The following is a 21,163-nucleotide window of genomic DNA, read 5'->3' as shown; positions in this document are numbered from 1 at the left end:
GATGAATGGGACGCATCAACTTAACATTGAAATTGTTTATATGCCTGAACCTTAATGACAATGCAAACGTGACTTTCTTTCAGTGGTTTCATGTTTGTTGAAGATGGGTTTTGCTGTTTGAAGGCTTCACCTTTTACCTGTTTTGAAGTTGTTTTTTTAATGTTTGGATTTACAATGTCAATTAGACTGCTTTTGTTCCAACACACTATATTGCATTTAGTGACATGTTTAATTAATCCAATGTGTGAGTCTGTAGCATTTCACAGAATACTGAAATACCTCACATTTTATATTCCTTTTACACCTTGCTTCTGTGAAATGAAAATGTTTTTAGGGATTCTTATTACTGTGTTACATGATAGAATTTCAAGAAGATATGTCTACCCAATTGTCATACTTGAGGAAAAGTAAGGATACTTTAATAGAAAATTCCTCAAGTGAAATTCACCCAGTAAAATATTACTTGAGTAAAAATCTAAAAGTATTTGGTTTTAAATGTACTTTTATCAAAATTATAAGTAACTTTAATTCCTTTAAGCAAACCAGATGGTGCCATTTTGTTATTCATGGCTCACCAGGGGCACACTCCAACACTCAGACATCATTTACAAATTGTGTTTAGTGAGTCCGTCAGCTCAGAGGCAGTACGGATGACCGGGGGGGTTCTCTTGATGACTGTGTGAATTGTATCTTTTCCTGTCCTGTTAAGCATTAAAACTGTAACGAGTACTTTTGGGTGTTGGGGGGCGGAGAATGTGTGGAGTAAAAAGTACATTGTTCTTTTAGGAATGTAGTGATGTAAAGTACAGATACTGTAAAAATACTTTGAATTACTACTTAACTTTCCTACTCTGGCATTCACAATGTGTGTTTTCAGCTTACACATTTTTAAGTGCTACAGAACATTAAGGGTACCCCACTACATGTTCTGATAAACACCTCAGGAATGGGGCTGTATAAATGTAACCATGCAAATTCAGAGCTATTGTTGCAAGGACTGACGATCCACGAGATCAAGATTATAGTTTAACCATGTTTTGAAACTATACTGTTTGTTTATAATTACATTGTTTACAAAGCAAGCAGTTTCACAACTCATGAGGCATTTTTAAGTTAAAATTATCAATGGTTCATTAATTTAACATCCAAAAATGGTTTTAGAGTATGAATCCCAAATTGTCCCTTTTAATTTAACTAGGCAAGTCAGTTAAGAACAAATTCTTATTTTACAATGATGGCGTACCCCATCCAGACCCCCACTTAACCCAGATGACGCTGGGCCAATTGTGCGTCGCCTTATGGGACTCCCAATCACGGCCGGGAATGATACAGCCCGGGCTCGTACCAGGATCTGTAGTGATGCCTCTAGCACTGAGATGCAGTGCCTTAGACTGCTGCTCCCCTTGGGAGCCCTTTGGTTCCACACGTAGACTGTTCATAAGAACATTATTGTGTATAATATAGCTTGGGCTCCTTCGCTGATAAGGATAACTGCCACTAAACTCCAAAGAAGAATGGCATGAATAAATGCTCTTTATAAACCACCACAGACCTCACCTTACCCAACCATAGACATTGCTGTTGATCAAGCGTCCTCGACTACATTTGACCTGCAGGCGGCGCTGCGTTCACAGATGGCATGCGCAAACAGAAACAGGAAGTAGCTGTGCATAGTTCGAGAAAAATGTCCTGACGTAGTCCCGAATGTATTTTCTCTAAAAAGTGATTCACTTCAACGAATTTGTGATTGGAAATCGTATCAAACTCAAATTAAACGGTTATTTCATAAACATAGCTAGTTACCCAATGACATTGCAATGTCTAGTAGAAAGAGATCGAGAGACTCGGAGGACAGAGGGGACCGCAAAAGGCACAAGGAATCAAAACACGATGTAGAAAAACTCAAGAAACAAGCGAGAAAACTCAACCAAGAAGTGCAAAAGCTGAAGCATTTGGAGACCTTGTGAGTAAATGACACCCTTTTCGGTGGTATCGAAATTGTGTATTAATACAACGTAACTGTAGTTGATCTGCCTTGGGATTTAGCCTTAATGCTAACAACTCATTCCATCATTTCAGTTCTGATACTGTGTCTTGGCTGGTAGAAGTTTCACACGGGATACCGTACCTTAACCAGCATCTGGACAAGGGAGACGATGCGTGTGACATGATTCATATCATCGTCTCATTTGCTCAGATACTGGTTCAAGGGGTACCTAGCTACCTACGCATAAATTGGATCATCGTATTTATTCTCACAAGCACTGTTTTCTTTTCCCCTCTATGCAGTTATGAAAAACCTCCTCCTGGACTCATAAAGGTCTAGTAGATGCACATGTTTGTCTACTTGCGTTATTACCAGTTAATGAATCACAGAAATATTATGGAATAACTCATTTATCAGTAGAAGGACATGTATTTAACCTGGTCCAAGATCCGTTTGTGTTCTTGCCAGCTCTGTCTGTTGTTGTCAAGCCAAAGCATGACGATGAGTTACAAGGAGTTGGCATGAGAGCACAAGCAGACTGACACTCAGGCTAAAATACATTATTATGGAAACTGCAATATGTGGCATCTTGCATCACCTTGAAACAGTGACTTTTTGTAGGCGGAGGAGTACAAACCAGAGGACTGTATTCCTGCTGATCCAGGAAATGAGGATGCTAGGGACTTCCTGGCTCACGCCCCCACCAAAGGGCTGTGGATGCCTCTGGGGAAGGAGGTGAAGGTCATGCAGTGTGAGTTTAAACACAGAGGGTTATTATGAGTGTCCTGCATCCACAATGCAGGTACATTATCCATTTCAGATTATATGTTTATAAAACCTGTACCTGTAGGCTGCCACTCAAAATAAAACAGTAAGAAATACAAAAATAAATAATAATTAATTACGTTTAAACAGGAAAAAACTCAAATAAGTGGGCCTCCACCAACCAAACCTCCCATCCCCAACATGTCTCCATCCAACAGTTCCACTCCCGGAAATCATGTTTCCCCACCCCCTCAAGCAACTAGGGTTGTTCGTCAGTCACCCCCTGCTCCCCTACCCGGCTATATACATACAGTACCAGTCAAAAGCTTGGACACCTACTCATTCAAGGGTTTTTCTTTATTTTTACTATTTTCTACATTGTAGAATAATATTTAAGACATCAAAACTATAAAACACATGGAATCATGTTGTAACCAAAAAAGTGTTAAACAAATCCAAATATTTTTTATATTTGAGGTTCTTCAAATGATCCACCCTTTGCCTTGACAGCTCTGCACACTTTTGGCATTCTCTCAACCAGCTTCATGAGGTAGTCACCTGGAATGCATTTCATTTAACAGGTGCGCCTTGTTAAAAGTTAATTTGTGGAATTTATTTCCTCAATGCGTTTAAGCATCAGTTGTGTTGTGACAAGGTAGGGGTGGTATACAAAAGATATGTCCATATTACGGCAAGAACAGCTCAAATAACCAAAGAGAAATGACCGTCCATTACTTTAAGACATTAAGGTCAGGCAATCTGGAACATTTTGAGAACTTTGAAAGTTTCTTCAAGTGCAATTGCAAAAACCATCAAGCGCTGTGATGACACTGGCCCTTATGAGGACCACCACAGGAAAGGAAGACCCAGAGTCACCCCTGCTACAGAGGATAAGTTCATTTGAGTTACCAGGCCCAGAAATTGAAGCCCAAATAAATCCTTCACAGAGTTCAAGTAACAGACACATTTCAACATTAACTGTTCAGAGGAGACTGTGTGAATCAGGCCTTCGTGGTCAAATTGCTGCAAAGAAACCACTACTAAAGGACACCAATAAGAAGAAGAGACTTGCTTGGGCCAAGAAACATGAGCAATGGACATTACACCAGTGGACATCTGTCCTTTGGTCAGATGAGTCCAAATTTGAGATTTTTGGTTCCAACCATTGTGTCTTTGTGAGACGCAGAGTAGGTAAACGGATGATCTCTGCATGTGTGGTTCCCACCGTGAAGCATGGAGGAGGTGTGATGGTGTGGGGGTGCTTTGCTGGTGACACTGTGATTTATTTAGAATTCAAGGCACACTTAACCAGAATGGCTACCACAGCATTCTGCAGCGATACGCCATCCCATCTGGTTTGCGCTTAGTGGAACTATAATCTGTTTTTCAACAGAACAAAACACACCTCCAGGCTGTGTAAGGGCTATTTGACCAAGGAGAGTGATGGAATGCTGCATCAGATGACCTGGCCTCTACAATCACCAGACCTCAACCCAATTGCGATGGTTTGGGATGAGTTGGGCCGCAGAGTGAAGGAAAATCAAATCAAATTTATTTATATAGCCCTTCGTACATCAGCTGATATCTCAAAGTGCTGTATAGAAACCCAGCCTAAAACCCCAAACAGCAAGCAATGCAGGTGTAGAAGCACGGTGGCTAGGAAAAACTCCCTAGAAAGGCCATAACCTAGGAAGAAACCTAGAGAGGAACCAGGCTATGTGGGGTGGCCAGTCCTCTTCTGGCTGTGCCGGGTAGAGATTATAACAGAACATGGCCAAGATGTTCAAATGTTCATAAATGACCAGCATGGTCAAATAATAATAATCACAGGCAGAACAGTTGAAACTGGAGCAGCAGCACGGCCAGGTGGACTGGGGACAGCAAGGAGTCATCATGTCAGGTAGTCCTGAGGCATGGTCCTAGGGCACAGGTCCTCCTCCGAGAGAAAGAGAGAATTAGAGAGAGCATACTTAAATTCACACAGGACACCAGATAGGACAGGAGAAGTACTCCAGATATAACAAACTGACCCTAGCCCCCCGACACATAAACTACCGCAGCATAAAACTGGAGGCTGAGACAGGAGGGGTCAGAAGACACTGTGGCCCCATCCGACGGCACCCCCGGACAGGGCCAAACAGGAAGGATATAACCCCACCCACTTTGCCAAAGCACAGCCCCCACACCACTAGAGGGATATCTTCAACCTCCAACTTACCATCCTGAGACAAGGCCAAGTATAGCCCACAAAGATCTCCGCCACGGCACAACCCAAAGGGGGTGCCAACCCAGACAGGAAGATCACATCAGTGACTCAACCCACTCAAGTGATGCACCCCTCCTAGGGACGGTATGAAAGAGCCAGTGACTCAGCCCCTGCAATAGGGTTAGAGGCAGAGAATCCCAGTGGAAAGAGGGGAACCGGCCAGGCAGAGACAGCAAGGTCGGTTCGTTGTTCCAGAGCCTTTCCGTTCACCTTCACACTCCTGGGCCAGACTACACTCAATCATATGACCCACTGAAGAGATGAGTCTTCAGTAAAGACTTAAAGGTTGAGACCGAGTTTGCATCTCGCACATGGGTAGGCAGACCATTCCATAAAAATGGAGCTCTATAGGAGAAAGCCCTGGCTCCAGCTGTTTGCTTAGAAATTCTAGGGACAATTAGGAGGCCTGCGTCTTATGACCGTAGCGTACGTGTAGGTATGTACGGCAGGACCAAATCAGAGAGATAGGTAGGAGCAAGCCCATGTAATGCTTTGTAGGTTAGCAGTAAAACCTTGAAATCAGCCCTTGCCTTGACAGGAAGCCAGTGTAGGGTGGCTAGCACTGGAGTAATATGATCCATTTTTTTGGTTCTAGTCAACAAAGCAGCCAACAAGTGCTCAGTATATGTGGGAACTCCTTCAAAACTGTTGGAAAGGCATTCCAGGTTAAACTGGTTGAGAGAATGCCAAGAGTGTGCAAAGCTCCCATCAACGCAAAGGGTGGCTACTTTGAAGGATCTAAAATATAAAGTATATTTTGATTTGTTGAACACTTGGTTACACCATGATTCCATGTGTGTTGTTTCAGAGTTTTGATGTCTTCACTATTGTTCTACATGTAGAAAATAGTCAAAATAAAGAAAAAGCCTTGAATAAGTAGGTGTGTCCAAAGTTTTGACTTGTACTGTATATATTATGTATGTGTTGGGCTTTAAACAAGATTATTCTTTACAGAGTCAAGTATATTTGTCCAGGCCTCAATTGTTCCTTGACTAGCACCATTAATTCTCTCTGTCGCTACATCTAATGGTATAAATTCTAATAGTAACTGTATCTACTGGTTAAATGGGAGAGAGTGAGGTGATTGCCATCTAAGAGCCAACATCTTTTTTTTTGGGGGGGGGGGGATCCAGGAATTGTCTCTGATTGATTGAGAGAATCAAGGAGCTATCCTTGTTAAGTAATATAGTAGATGCTAAGCATTACACGTTTGGATTCATGCACTTCTAAATGTATTTTGTAATTTTGCCCCAGAAACATTTAACTGCAGTGCACTCCCACATCATATGGAGGAATGTGCCTACCTTATTTAGGGGACAGTTGGGAGTTTTGGCAATTCTCACAGTAAAACATTTCCTTGGTATTAAATACAGTCTGTTAACTTAAAATGTATAAGTTGATGGTTCAGATTACGAGATGCCAAGGTCATATTCTGTCCATATTCTGTGAACCATACTTTTGAATGGCTAGCTCAGAATATGAGCTTTCCTAAAGTTGTTTATACATTATAGAGAGAAGTCCTTTCGGGAGCCTAGATAATTTATTTAGAAATCCCATTATTGGATGATTTGGTAGTTGGGTTTCCTAAGGGACTCCATAGGCCAGCATAGGTGATCTAAGTTGTAAATATAGAAAAAAAGATTTGCCTGATAATGTGTATGTATCTTTCAAATGTTGTAATTTTCTCAAACCATTGCTGCCACCCCATATATAAGGAGTGGCAGGTAGCCTAGAGGTTAGAGCGTTGGGCCAATAACCGAAAGGTTAATGAATCGAATCCCAGAGCTGACAAGATAAACATCTGTCGTTCTGCCCCTGAACAAGGCAGTTGACCCACTGTTCCCTGGTAGGCTGTCATTATAAATAAGAATTTGTTCTTAACTGACTTGCCTAGTAAAATAAAAAAAATTAAAGGCGGCCTCCAGATCGCAAGGCCGTGCCATTTTGATTCCCAGTTACATTGTTTTTCAATTTTCGAGTCAGTGTAGCGGAGATGAACTTTTGTTCTGCTTGTCCCTCAAAGAACAAAGGCTTTTATTATTTCCCACCAATGATTCCTCCATCCCTCCCTCTGTCCCTTCCTCCCACTCGTTTTCATGATATGCGAGGGGACAGAAGGCATACAGGGTTAGTCTACAAAGTTCTCATTTGTTCTCCTGTGGTATTCCAAAGCCTAATATGTTCCAGATAATACATTGGCAAAATGTTTGAATGTGATTTTTAATTGCGTGTCGTTTCAGAGATTAGAACGAGTTGAGAAACATTTTGTCAGATGTAGGCTAAGTCATAAACAGGTGTAGGCTAAGTTATAAACAGGTGTAGGCTAAGTCATAAACAGATGTAGGCTAAGTCATAAACAGATGTAGGCTAAGTCATAAACGGGTGTAGGCTAAGTCATAAACAGATGTAGGCTAAGTCATAAACGGGTGTAGGCTAAGTCATAAACGGGTGTAGGCTAAGTCATAAACGGGTGTAGGCTAAGTCATAAACAGGTGTAGGCTAAGTCATAAACAGGTGTAGGCTAAGTCATAAACAGGTGTAGGCTAAGTCATAAACAGGTGTAGGCTAAGTCATAAACAGGTGTAGGCTAAGTCATAAACAGGTGTAGGCTAAGTCATAAACAGGTGTAGGCTAAGTCATAAACAGATGTAGGCTAAGTCATAAACGGGTGTAGCCTACAAGCCATATACGATAAATATGAATCTCTTTCAACACGAGCTTGTTTGGGTGATTTCTGAGGGGCCAGGAGACGTGTTTGTGGTACAAACATTACTATATTCTCCCTCGCCTCATGCAGGTTGGAGATGCAAGCGCTATGGACACAGGACAGGGGACCGAGAGTGTCCCTTCTTCATCAAAGGAAACCAGAAACTGGAGCAGTTCAGAGTGGTAAGTCTCATCTGTCCATCCATCCATTCATCCATCTTTCAACTAATCATCAGGCCTTTTGGCTACTTAAATAAAATGTGTTACAGCTGGGTTTGAACAAACATGAGTCCCTAGTACCAGGATTGGTATTGGCAGACACCCTTGAGGACACCTGCTCCTGGTCTCAACTGTAAGGTTGGGACCAAGAGCAGACGTCACCAAGGGGTTATGGTTGAGACACGGAGCAGACGTCCCCAACGGGTTATGGTTGAGACCGGGAGCAGACGTCCCCAAGGGCGTCCCCAAGGGGATTTATGGTTGAGGCCGGGAGCAGACGTCCCCAAGGGGTTATGGTTGAGACCGGGAGCAGACGTCCCCAAGAGGTTATTAATTAACCTCTTGGGGACATCTGCTCCTGGTCCCAACCATAACCCCTTGGGGACGTCTGCTCCTGGGGACGTCTGCATGCTTGCCTACTTGGGACCATGAGCATGCTTGATTGATGCAGCTGGATACAGTATATGTGCATCCCAAATGGCACCCTATTCCCTATATAGTTCATTACTTTTGACCAGGAACTATATTGACTTTGGTCCGAAGTAGTGCACTATATAGGGAATAGGTGCCATTTGGGATGCATTAGGTATCTGTGCTGCTGCTGGATGCTTCTGGATCTTGACTCCTCAGCAGATTCACAGGACAGTTGTTCTGTAGGCCTGCATGCAACAATGCCACTGCAATGATTATCATAAGTGCAAGTGTATCATATCTTGTAATAGAACCATATTTTAAAATGCTATTCCGTCAGAGGAGAGTTGAAAGCGTGGAAATGATGTTGCCTAAAAACAATACCTGAATGGAGTTTTACCTTGCAGTGCTTGTTATCATTGGAGCTTTGCTATGTATGTTATCTTTGAAATGTTGTAAACATGTAGCTAAACCGTCTGTTTCTTGCAGGCACACGAAGACCCAATGTACGACCTGATCCGAGAAAACAAACGCAATGAAAAAGAAACGAGGTACTTTCTGGCTGTATTATGAAAAATATAAACCTTTTATTATCAACTAAAAATATTTTCAGAAGAATGTATGAAAATATTATCCCCTTCTCTACTGTTTGGAGTTGGTCATCGTTAAGGTAGTCAGTCTGGTGCATTGGACGGACGAGACTCACCACTCTGAACTAGAGGTCAACCGATTATGATTTTTCAACGCCGATACAGATTATTGGAGGACCAAAAAAAGCCGATACCGATTAATCGGCTGACAATTACAACAATACTGAATTACCAATGAACACTTTCATTTGAACTTAATATAATACATAAATAAAATCTATTTAGTCTTAAATAAATAATTAAGCATGTTCAATCTGGTTTAAATAATGCAAAAACAGTGTTGGAGAAGAAAGTAAAAGTGCAATATGTGCCAAGTAAAAAAGCTAACGTTTCAGTTCCTTGCTCAGAACATGAGAAGATATGAAAGCTGGTGGTTCCATATTCCCAGTTCTTCAATATTCCCATTTAAGAAGTTTTAGGTTGTAGTTATTATAGGAATTATACAACTATTTCTCTCTCTACCATTTGTATTTCATATACCTTTGACTATTGGATGTTCTTTTTGGCACTATAGTATTGCCAGCCTAATCTCGGGAGTTGATAGGCTTGAAGTCATAAACAGCGCTTTGCCTCAAGCATTGCTAAGAATTGTTGGCATACGCAGTAAAGTGCTGTTTGAATGAATGCTTACGAGCCTGCCTACCACCGCTCAGTCAGACTGCTCTATCAAATATCAAATCATAGACTTAATTATAATATAATAAACACAGAAATATGAGCCTTTGGTCATTAATATGGTCGATTACGGAAACTATAATTTCGAAAACAAAACGTTTATTCTTTCATTGAAATTCAGTCTAAATATTCCTGTTACATTGCACAGCCTTCAATGTTATGTCATAATTATGTAAAATTCTTGCAAATTAATTCACAGTTCGCAACGAGCCAGGCGGCTCAAACTGCTGCATATACCCTGACTCTGCTTGCACTGAACGCAAGAGAAATGACACAATTTCCCTATTTAATATTGCCTGCTAACATGAATTTCTTTTAACTAAATATGCAGGTTTAAAAAAATATATACTTCTGTGTATTGATTTTAAGAAAGGCATTGATGTTTATGGTTAGGTACATTTGTGCAACGATAGTGTTTTTTTCGCAAATGCGCTTCTGTTAAATCATCACCCGTTTGGTGAAGTTGAAGTCCTTTTAAGCTGTGATTCAATGATAAATTAACAGGCACCACATTGATTATATGCAACACAGGACAAGCTAGTTAACCTAGTAATATCAAATCAACCATGTGTAGTTAACAAGTGATTATGTGAAGATTGATTGTTTTTTACAAGATAAGTATAATGCTAGCTAGCAACTTAACTTGGCTCCTTGCAACCACAAGGTCCTTTTGACGTTGCACTCGCGTAACAGGTGGTCAGCCTGCCACGCGGTCTCCTTGTAGATTTCAATGAAATCGGCCATGCCAGTGGACCTCTACTCTGAACTGCTTCCGTTTCTGGTTTCCTTTGATGATGAAGAAGGGACACTCTCGGTCCCCTGTCCTGTGTCCATAGCACTTGCATTTCCAACCTGCACGAGGGAGAATATAGTCATGTTTGTTGTTTCAGACAAGCTATTTTGGAGCACAGTCACAGGGGACTTAACGAGTTTCTTTGTTTTTCTCCCAACAATGTTGATGCTTAGCTGCAGCCAAGTAAACAAACTCAAATCTTCAGTCTCTGACTATACTCTGCTTTTATAGACTAGGCTACTTTCCAGTTATAGTGTTAAGATGACATAAGTTTGTAATTAGTGTGAACTAACCCTTTAATTTTCCAACTGTCTCAGTCAGAATTGTCTCTTATTAACTGAGTGCCTTTTATCACAGGGAAATAACAACAACGAAGTAATAAAAAGAAAAGACTCAGAGTCATCAAAAGACACACTAAAGTCAATGGCTAAATCAATCACATCCTGAAAGCTGACAGAGCACTTAGTCAAACAGGTGAATAAAAGTACTTTAAAAACTACAATGAACGACATTGAATGTGAACTTGGGTGTATATAGGGAAGTTTTAAAGTACCATCTGAAATTAGGTGCAATATGAGAGATTCATGTGAGTATGATTAGAGAGAGTGTGCGATGGACATGTTCTACAATCTATTCTATAGGATCATATAAGCTATGATGATATGAGAGACAGAGTGAAATGTAACCGTGGTAGACTTGGCCAGAGGACCTACGAGCCAACCCAGCTCTCTCTCAAGAGTGCTTGCCTTGAACAGTCCTTATGATTACGTCTCTGTTCTCTGGGTGGAAGTTGTCAACGTTGAAGACAACCGTCCTCTGATGAATTCTTAATGAAGTTTGAGGATCACTTGGGAACCGCCGCGTTTGAGTTGTTTTCAGTCTCTTGCAACTTGCACAAGCTCTCTTGTTCCTCTCTGAGCATACCGAATCAATGGAAATGTAAGGTTTTGGGCTAATCAAAGGAAGTGGATGCCTCGGTCTGTGAACTGTTTGATCATTCGTGTTAAATCCATATTTTATTGAGAAATGTTGTTTCTCAGGCAGTGTTTCAGCATCTTGAAATTCTGGTCTTGTGTGAGCTGCAGAGCTACTTTGCTTGCTGCCTGAAATGGTCTCTCTCTCTCCCCCCACTTTAGCACTAGCTGCAAACACCTGTAGCACATCATAATCCCCATGCTCAGTACCTTCCAGCTATCAGTTGACCATCACTGTTAGAAGACTTGTTTCATAACCTGGGACACTTCTGAGTGAAATCTGAAATGGCCAATGATTATAGAGGAAAACCCTCTGGGATATTCCAAGAAGTGTGTGTGTGTGAAGATACTGTGTTTCAGTTCATCATACCATGCCTCTTCTTGAATGGTTCTAACCCATCTCCCTGTCTATTTTTCTCTCTCTCTCCATCTTTCCTCTCTCTCTCTCCATTTCTCCTTTCTCTCCAGGATTCAGCAGCTGCAGCAACTCCTGCAGGACACCACCTCCTCCGACTCGGACAGCTCCTCCTCTTCCTCCTCCACCAGCGACCGCAAGAAGAGGAAACACAAGAAGAAGGACAAGAAGAAGGACAAGAAAAAGAGGAAGAAGAAGAGGAAGCACAAGTCCTCCAAAACCAGTGACTGTTCTGAGTCCAATTGAGCCATAGGAACCTACCTGGATTGTTCTAGCAGGGAGATGGCTACACTGCAGTGTCTATCAGTCAGTGAGCAGCTATGGTGGTTCTTACCCATTGGCTCAGGGTCGCCTCAATGGCACACTACGAAGTGCACACTAGAGGACCCTTTTTGGTTCAGTATTCTTCCCTCCATCTGAGCCTTTAAATAATGCATGACTTGTCCCATCCCTCATATGGTTGATGCCTCTATTCCATTAGATCATACAGAATAAGATTCTATGGATCCGCAATGCTGATGGTGAATGTAGGGCCCCTCAGGCGAGGATCTCAGAAAGCCCTTACAGCATGGGTAATGACCTGACTGGCTCGTGGGGGCCTGAGCCAGCCAGACTAGTTGAAATCAGTTTGTAGCTGTTATGAAGGATGTTGGCTTGATGAATCAGATCCGAATGAAAACGTGACAAAACAGAGCATGTTGTTAGAGATGGTTTTGCTTCGTATTTAGCTTGATTGTAGGCCTGTTGTTTGACAAATAGAGTGGGGAATATTGCAACATATTTTTTCCATATTTATTTTCTTCCAAATGACGCTGATGGATGTTTGAATGCTTATTACTGTACATAAATATTTGGAATAAATTGAGGTTGGAATTTAACTTTTATTTAAATCCAGCTTGAGAAAGGGAGAGGGAATGTACTGTATTTCAGTGTGTTCTGCGTGGCCAAGGATAAAGCCTCTTAATTACTCATCAAATTAATTTTGAAGCCGCACGTAAAAAATACTTTCAATTTGTCATTATTCACATTGTCTTACAATTTTTTTCAACTGCATGCATTTTGTTTGGCTGTTGACTGATAATGACAAGGACAAGACCGGCTAACACGGACATCGGCCGTGCGCAACGGGTGGGCGTTCTATCACCTCTGACCACAGAACATTGGCTGTCATTTCCTGTTTATATCCCGACGATTCTACATGTTGAATCGCCACCGTCCGTCAACACCCGGCGGGAGTGTATTCATCATGGAAACCATTTACCTTTAAGAATCATAAACGGAACCAAACGGGGAGGGACCTAACTGAATTTGTCCAATAGAAACTCCCGTTTGTTTTTTCCATATGAGTAAATGGTTTCTGTTGCAAATTGTTTTTGCAACAGAATCGGCGTAATGATGCAACTCACGGCCAACTTTTGTGTAGGTCTTTCTTGTCCTTCATCGATTCTTAGCATGACACATCTCTATCCACTATAATATCCCATTCAAGAAGCAACACTGGTTAGCACTGTTTCCTTTTGAAAGGCAAAGAAAGAAGACCCTTTGATCTTGAAAGACCTCAGAAAGCCCAGGGCTGACTAGGGAGTGTGACTCACTAATGTGCCGTTTTGTAGTCAGTACAACAACAAAAATACAGACACACTAACACACCCTGCAGAGCACATCAAAATAGTTCTCCACTTTGCCCCTCCCTAATGATAGGATGTTCATTTAGAGAAGTGTGCTATCAGCTAGAGGAGGACCAGATATATGCGCTGCTTATTTTAATGACCCCAATAAGAGGACTGTTTAAGGAGTCCTTCGGGGGGAGATGTATTTGAATTTTGATTAGCGTCCTAGTGGTTTCTGCATGTAGTTAAGCCTGAAGGGGTCTATTTGTGCGTCAGAATGGTTAGTGTGTGTGTGTGTGTGTGTGTGTATATATTTCCTAGTAACTGAAAGCTTTATTTGATCTCTCTCCTCCATCCCTCGCTCTCATCCTCCTACCCATGGCAACTCCCTCCATTCCTTTCTTTGGCCAAAGGCCTCCGATAAATCAACAGCATTGAAACAGTGTGTCCCAGCTGCACCACGTAGCCCTCTCTCTCTGAGCAGAAGCAGACATGAATCTCCTAGATTACTTTCACTGAGACACTGCCACTTTGGCAAAGTTAGAGCAAAGAAACCTCTATATTGAACCATTCTATCTTATGGGGCAGGATAATGGGTTAGGGTCAGTTAGGAAGTGTCAGTACGGTCTTGAGATCAGGGAAGTTAGTCTAAAGATAATTAGGATACGATCTGTCTTTTTGTGTATGCCATTTCTCTCTGCCACAAACTGCCATCTCATCAGGCCCTAACATTGAATGATGGCACAATTGACACAGTCAACTTGACAGATTCCATTGGCTATAGTTATGCTCCGACTTGGCTCAAAGGTACTGTGGTCAATGACTGGAATAGATTTTATTTTATTTCAAAGTCTAAACAATCTATGCTGTTTAGATGGCTCAGACAAATTCTTGTGGGTATTAAAAAGAGAATACACATATTTTTACACATTTCAACTATCATATGATATCTCATATCAATCAAATATGTTACGCAACACCACTTAATACTGATCCATATTACATGGCTTCATTCATTTTGACCTAGCTGTGATCTCGTACTAGAGAGAAGGCCACAGGATTCAGTCATACAGACAGGTTCATCAGGATGGGTGTTTGGACACCATTAACCCAGATTAGATTCCAGACAGACAGTAGAGGCACATGGCCCTGTATTAATCCTGTTGATATACTGTGGAGAGGAGAGCTGTGTGAGCATGGCACAGTGGCAACAGTTCAGATCACTCACTCTAAGATGTCTTTCTCTCCTGCTGGGTAGCTTAGATATTGGAACCAGTAGGTGTAGCTATATGACATGAATTTAATTAAGTCTGGTATCGACTGTACTGTACTCTAGCTTTTGTATGATTGTCTATTATTCTCATCTATATACTGTCTGTTTACATCTATTGTGAAACGTGACCTAGGGAGAAGCTATGTCCCAAAGGTTTCAGATTTGAATGTTCAATATTATTTTAATTTTAAGGTCTTACCCAATCAAAGTCAGTTTCCCCCTTTTATTTCAAATAAAGATGGTAGGCTACAAGGTTATAGGCCTAACCCCCACCCCCATATGCTGTCTTTGATATATTATGTATTAATTCATCGATAGCTATGAAATATTAAACGCTTATCCCGAGGTTCAAGCATGACGTTATTCATTTGCTATCATAATAATTGCCACACATCAACGGGGAGTGTCCTGTCGTCCCATTCAATTGTTCAATTGTTTGTTGGGTTTTAATTGGTCGACGTCCCTCGCATCGCTGCTCGAGCCTCGGAGGAGAGCGGAGCCAACCAACAGAAGGCGAAGAAAGAGGAAGTGAAAACATCAGCACAATTTAGCGCTCAGGAGAGGGACAGAAAACACAGAACTGACTGACTGTCTGTCTGTGACACCAACTCCGAACATCAGCGCTTTGGCACAGGATAAGTCCCCGCGCTTTGCCAGGTTGGTAAACATTCAAAATGTTCTTTGATTTAGCCTACACAGAAAGCATGTATTTGAGTTTTTTTCTTTGCTTCTACTGATTTAGGCTACACGCTATTAAACACCTCGCTACTATTGCCAATGTTACTGCCAGTGTTACATTTCAGGTTATATACAGTAGCCTAGTCTGCGCGCCCTGGAAATTGTGTCAGTAGGCTACTTTTCAGCAGGAGTGGCCGCCAGTGGTTCTGGGCGCTGTTCTGTTGATTGACACGCTTGCTCAAAACAATCCAGCCGCTCTTGAAGTTGGCTCGTTCGCCTCCAGTTTACAATTCCACCCTGAACACTGACCTTCCCATGAAATAGGTCGTGTATGAAGTCGTGTGTTGTTGAAACACAAGTGGATAACTTGTTTACAAAATAGCTCTGTCCATACTTTGTTCTGTAGCATACAGGGCAAGTTACAATATATCCTCGATCAGTTTAGCTGTGTTATTTATATGAATAAGAAGATTATTGAATGACTAGGCATACAATCGTATTTTTCTTTTAGTTCTTAATCAAAGAGCTCAAACTTCCCTGGTTCAGCTTTGGCCACTGTAAACCTGAATTAACCCACAGGCTCATCTCCTCCTGCCTATGTTTCCCTTGCACGTGGTTTAGAAAAATTTTCACCTCCTTCAGATTGAGTTGCTTTTATTGTATGAGGGATATACGCAATGACCAGATATGGGAGGCACGCTATCAATTCAACCACATTCAATTCATTGCATTGCAATCAATGGCATTTTGGGAGTAATTGTAGGCTAGAAGCATCCAGTGGCAGCAGTTTGCCTGCAGGTGTTTTCTCTATAGATGTTTTCTCTATAGATGTTTTATTTATCCTATAGATGTTTTCTCTATTCTATAGATGTTCTCTCTAGATGTTTTCTCTATCCTATAGATGTTTTCTCTAGACGTTTTCTCTATCCTATAGACGTTTTCTCTATCCTATAGATGTTTTCTCTAGATGTTTTCTCTATCCTATAGATGTTTTCTCTAGATGTTTTCTCTAGATGTTTTCTCTATCCTCTAGATGTTTTCTCTATCCTATAGACGTTTTCTCTAGATGTTTTCTCTATCCTCTAGATGTTTTCTCTATCCTCTAGATGTTTTCTCTATCCTATAGATGTTTTCTCTATCCTATAGATGTTTTCTCTAGATGTTTTCTCTATCCTCTAGATGTTTTCTCTATCCTATAGATGTTTTCTCTAGATGTTTTCTCTATCCTTTAGATGTTTTCTCTATCCTATAGATGTTTTCTCTAGATGTTTTCTCTATCCTCTAGATGTTTTCTCTATCCTATAGATGTTTTCTCTAGATGTTTTCTCTATCCTCTAGATGTTTTCTCTATCCTCTAGATGTTTTCTCTAGATGTTTTCTCTATCCTATAGACGTTTTCTCTAGATGTTTTCTCTATCCTCTAGATGTTTTCTCTATCCTCTAGATGTTTTCTCTATCCTCTAGATGTTTTCTCTATCCTATAGATGTTTTCTCTAGATGTTTTCTCTATCCTCTAGATGTTTTCTCTATCCTCTAGATGTTTTCTCTATCCTCTAGATGTTTTCTCTATCCTCTAGATGTTTTCTCTAGATGTTTTCTCTATCCTATAGATGATTTCTCTATAGGTGGTTTCTCTTGATGATTTCTCTATCCTATAGATCAGTGGTTCGCAAACATTTTATAGTCACGTTTTTTTGTTTGTTGCCATCATTGTAAGCCTGCCACACACTATACGAAACATTTATTAAACATAAGAATGAGTGGGAAGTGACAAAGAGCTCTTATAGGACGAGGGCACAAATAATAATAATCAATAATTTTACTCTTTATTTAACCATCTTACATAGAAAACCTTATTTGTTCATTGAAAATGGTGAATAACTCACCACAGGTTAATGAGACGGGTGTGCTTGAAAGGATGCACATAACTCTGCAATGTTGGATTGTATTGGAGAGAGTCTCAGTCTTAAATAATTCTCCACACAGTCTGTGCCTGTATTTAGTGAGGGCTGAGAATCCACTCTCACATAGGTATGTGGTTGCAAAGGGCATCAGTGTCTTAACAGCGCAATTTGCCAAGGCAGGATACTCTGAGCGCAGCCCAATCCATAAATCTGGCAATGGCTTCTGATTAAACTCAATTTTCACAGAACCACTTGTTGCAATTTCCTTGAGGCTCTCTTGTTCAGATATCGGTAAGTGGACTGGAGGCAGGGCATGAAAGGGATAATGAATACAGTTGTTTGTGTCATCCATTTCGGGGAAAGTACCTGCGTAATTGCGCACCCGACTCACTCAGGTGCTTCGCTATTTGACATTGTCTGTAAGCTTGAGTTCATTTACACACAAAAAAAATCATACAATGATGGAAAGACCTGTGATGTCCTTAATGCAGACAAAGAGCTCCAACTTCTTAATCATTTTTAACTTCTTAATCAATTTTGTCCAGCACATTGAATATAGTTGCGGAGAGTCCCTGTAATCCTAGATTCAGATCATTCAGGTGAGAAAAAACATCACCCAGATAGGCCAGTCGTGTGAGAAACTCGTCATTATGCAAGCAATCAGACAAGTGAAAATGATGGTCAGTAAATAACTAAGCTTGTCTCTCAATTAAAAAAAAAACGTGTCAATACTTTGCCCCTTGATAACCAGCACACTTCTGTATGTTGTAAAAGTGTTTCATGGTTGCTGCCCATATCATTGCATAGAGCAGAAAATACACGAGAGTTCCGGGGCTTTGCTTTAACAAAGTTAAATGGCGCCGGAGGGTAGGGCTGCCGTCTCATCGGCTCTCAACCAAGCATGCAATTATTATTATTTTTTTTTTCAAATTGTTCGTAACTTGTTTTGTTCATAATTTTGCTGCTACTGTCTCTTATGACCGAAAAGAGCTTCTGGACATCAGAACTGGGATAACTCACCTCAAATTGGACGAGGAGTTCTTCTTCAACGAGTCTGACGCGAGGGGTATACTGCAGACACCCAACCAGGCCCGATCCCCGTGACCCGCTGTAGAAGTAAACAGAGATTTCAAGGCAAAAGATCCGGGTGCCTTGCCAGGATCAGGCGACGGTGGCTAATTTGCCCTTGCCTTCCATTCTGCAAGCTAACGTTCAATCACTGGGAAATAAATGGGATGAACTGAAAGCACGTATATCCTACCAACTGGACATTAATAACTGTAATATCTTATGTTTCACTGAGTCGTAGCTGAACGACGACATTAAGAACATACAGCTGGCGGGTTATGCACTCTATCGACAAGACAGAACAGCAGCCTCTGGTGAGACACGGGGCGGGGACCTATGCATTTATGTAAACAACATCTGGTGCACGATATCGAAGGAAGTCTCAAAGTTTTGCTCGCCCGAGGTAGAGTATCTCATGAGCTACCTATCTGAATTTTTCGTAGCTGTCTACGTACCACCACAGAGCGCAGTTGGCACGTAAACTGCACTCAATGAGCTGTATTCCGCCGTAAGCAAACAACAAAATTTCTATCAGCATGTTAAATGTGCAACCAGAGGTGAAAAAGATTCTAGACCACCTTTACTCCACACACAGAGACACATACAAAGCTCTCCCTCACCGTCCATTTGGCAAGTCTGACCATAACTCTATCCTCCCGATTCCTGCTTACAAGCAAACATTTTAACCAGGAAGCATCAATGACTCGGTCTATAAAAAAGTGGTCAGATGAAGTAGATGCTAAACTATGGGGCTGTTTTGCTATCACAGACTGGAACATGTTCCGGGATTCTTCTGATGGCATTGAGGAGTACACCACATCAGTCACTGGCTTTATCAATAAGTGCATCGAGGACGTCGTCCCCACAGTGACTGTACGTACATACCCTACCCCATGGAGCAGGTTGAGAGCTTCAAGTTCCTTTGGTGTCCACATCACCAACAAACTAACATAGTCCAAGCACATCAAGACAGTCGTGAAGAGGGCACGACAAAACCTGTTCCCCCTCAGGAGACTGAAAAGAAGATTTGGCATGGGTCCTCAGATCCTCAAAAGGTTTTACAGCAGCACCATTCAGAGCATCTTGACGTGTTGCATCACTGACTGGTACGGCAACTGCTCGGCCTCGGATCACAAGGCACTACAGAGGGTAGTGCGTACGGCCCCGTACATCACCGGGGCCAAGCTTCCTGGCACCGAAGATCTCTATACCAGGCGGTGTCAGAGGAAGGCCCTACAAATTGTCAAAGACTCCAGCCACCCTAGTCATAGACTGTTCTCTCTGCTACTGCACAGCAAGCGGTACCGGAGCACCAAGTCTCTAGGTCCAAGAGGCTTCGAAACAGCTTTACCCCCAAGCCATAAGACTCCTGAACATCTAATCGAATGGCTACCCAGTCTATTTTCACCCCCCTCCCCACACACTGTTGCTATTCTCTGTTATCTATGCATAGCCACTTTAATAACCCTACCTACATGTACATAATTACCTCCACCGGTGCCCCCGCACATTGACACACTGACTCTGAACCGGTACCCCCTGTATGTAGGCCCGCTATTGTTATGTACTGCTGCCCCTTAATTATTTGTTTTTCTTATCGTTAACTTTTTTTTGGTATTGAAACTGCATTGTTGGTTTAGGGCTTGTAAGTAAGCATTTCTCTGTAAGGTCTACACTTGTTGTATTCGGTGCATGTGACAAATAAAATCTGATTTGATTTGAAAACGTCTTTCAAGCTGTCAGGCAATCCAGTGTACCCAAGTGGTGTCGGGTGCAACTGCTTGCACGTGCATTACCACTCCACTATGTCTCCCTGTCATGGCTTTTGCGCCATCAGTACAGATACCAACACATCTTGACCACCAAAGTCCATTTGATGTCACAAAGCTGTCCAATACTTTAAAAATGATCCTCTCCTGGGTTTCAGTGGTTTGCAGAAGAGGATGTCTTCCTTAATTGACCCCCCATAAACGTAATGGACATATACCAGGAGCTGTGCCAGGCCCGCCACGTCTCTTGACTCATCCAGCTGTAACGCATAGATTCCACTGGCTTGTATGCGAAGTTGTAATTGTTTCAAAACATCTCCTGCCACGTCACTGATGAGTTGTGAAACAGTGTTGTTTGATGAAGTCATTGTCTATAGTTTTTTTGGCCTTTTCCCCCAGCATTGTCCCAGCCATATCCGTGGCAGCAGGAAGAATTAAGTCCTCCACAATAGTATGAGGCTTGCCTGTCCTAGCCACTCAGGAACTCACCATATATGACGCTTCTAGCCCCTTCTTATTAATGGTATCTGTTGCTTTTATACATGTCTTACTACTCGAAAGTCGTCTTAATTCTTGCTCAAACTCCCGTGGCTTATTTTTCTAATTGTTGTATTTAGTTTCTAAATGTCTGCACAAGAGTGAAGGTTTCATCAAGTTGTGAGTTAGTACTTTTGCACATATAACACACTGTGGCTGAGGAAAGGCACTACTCCCAATATAAGTGAACCCCAAGTCAATGTCGTTCTCAGCATAGTTGCACCTCTTCGATGGTCCAACGTCTCTGTCTGTTGTTCGGTGCTTTCCCGGGTAAGGGGGCAGTAGCTTGGTGCTTTCCCGGGTAAGGGGGCAGTAGCTTGGTGCTTTCCCGGGTAAGGGTGCAGTAGCTCTTCGGCTGCATCAGATTCTCAACGGTCAGTGTCCATGCTAGCTGGGCTTCCAACAAATCTATTATGAATTACTGATGCTAGCATTGGATGTGCTCGTGGAAGCAGAACAACTT

General features: G+C 41.7%; 2 protein-coding genes across 7 annotated transcripts in view; both read left to right on the top strand.

Moving 5' to 3' along the window:
• Positions 1–1,645: 1,645 nt before the first annotated feature.
• On the top strand, positions 1,646–12,768 carry rp9 (RP9 pre-mRNA splicing factor). Its single transcript, NM_001165221.2, is given in 6 exon segments — positions 1,646–1,963; positions 2,290–2,320; positions 2,609–2,738; positions 7,816–7,907; positions 8,844–8,905; positions 11,915–12,768. Coding segments are annotated over 6 exon segments (654 nt in total). The 5' UTR covers positions 1,646–1,817; the 3' UTR covers positions 12,108–12,768.
• Positions 12,769–15,117: 2,349 nt separating this feature from the next.
• Positions 15,118–21,163, top strand: part of LOC110488032 (engulfment and cell motility protein 1) — a 212,112-nt gene continuing 206,066 nt past the window's right edge. Inside the window, exon 1 of one of the 6 annotated variants that reach the window (XM_036970712.2) lies at positions 15,118–15,401. The gene's annotated coding sequence lies outside the window, so the exon portion shown is untranslated. The remainder of the gene's footprint in view (positions 15,402–21,163) is intronic. The other 5 variants (XM_036970713.2, XM_036970710.2, XM_036970716.2 and 2 more) reach the window with 5 other exon arrangements.

This window comes from Oncorhynchus mykiss, chromosome 30, assembly GCF_057628025.1.
Source record: "Oncorhynchus mykiss isolate SJ-2025 chromosome 30, ASM5762802v1, whole genome shotgun sequence".
Lineage (NCBI taxonomy): Eukaryota > Metazoa > Chordata > Actinopteri > Salmoniformes > Salmonidae > Oncorhynchus > Oncorhynchus mykiss.
The sequence above is the reverse complement of the archived record's forward strand: the minus strand, read 5'-3'. Positions and strand labels throughout refer to the sequence as shown.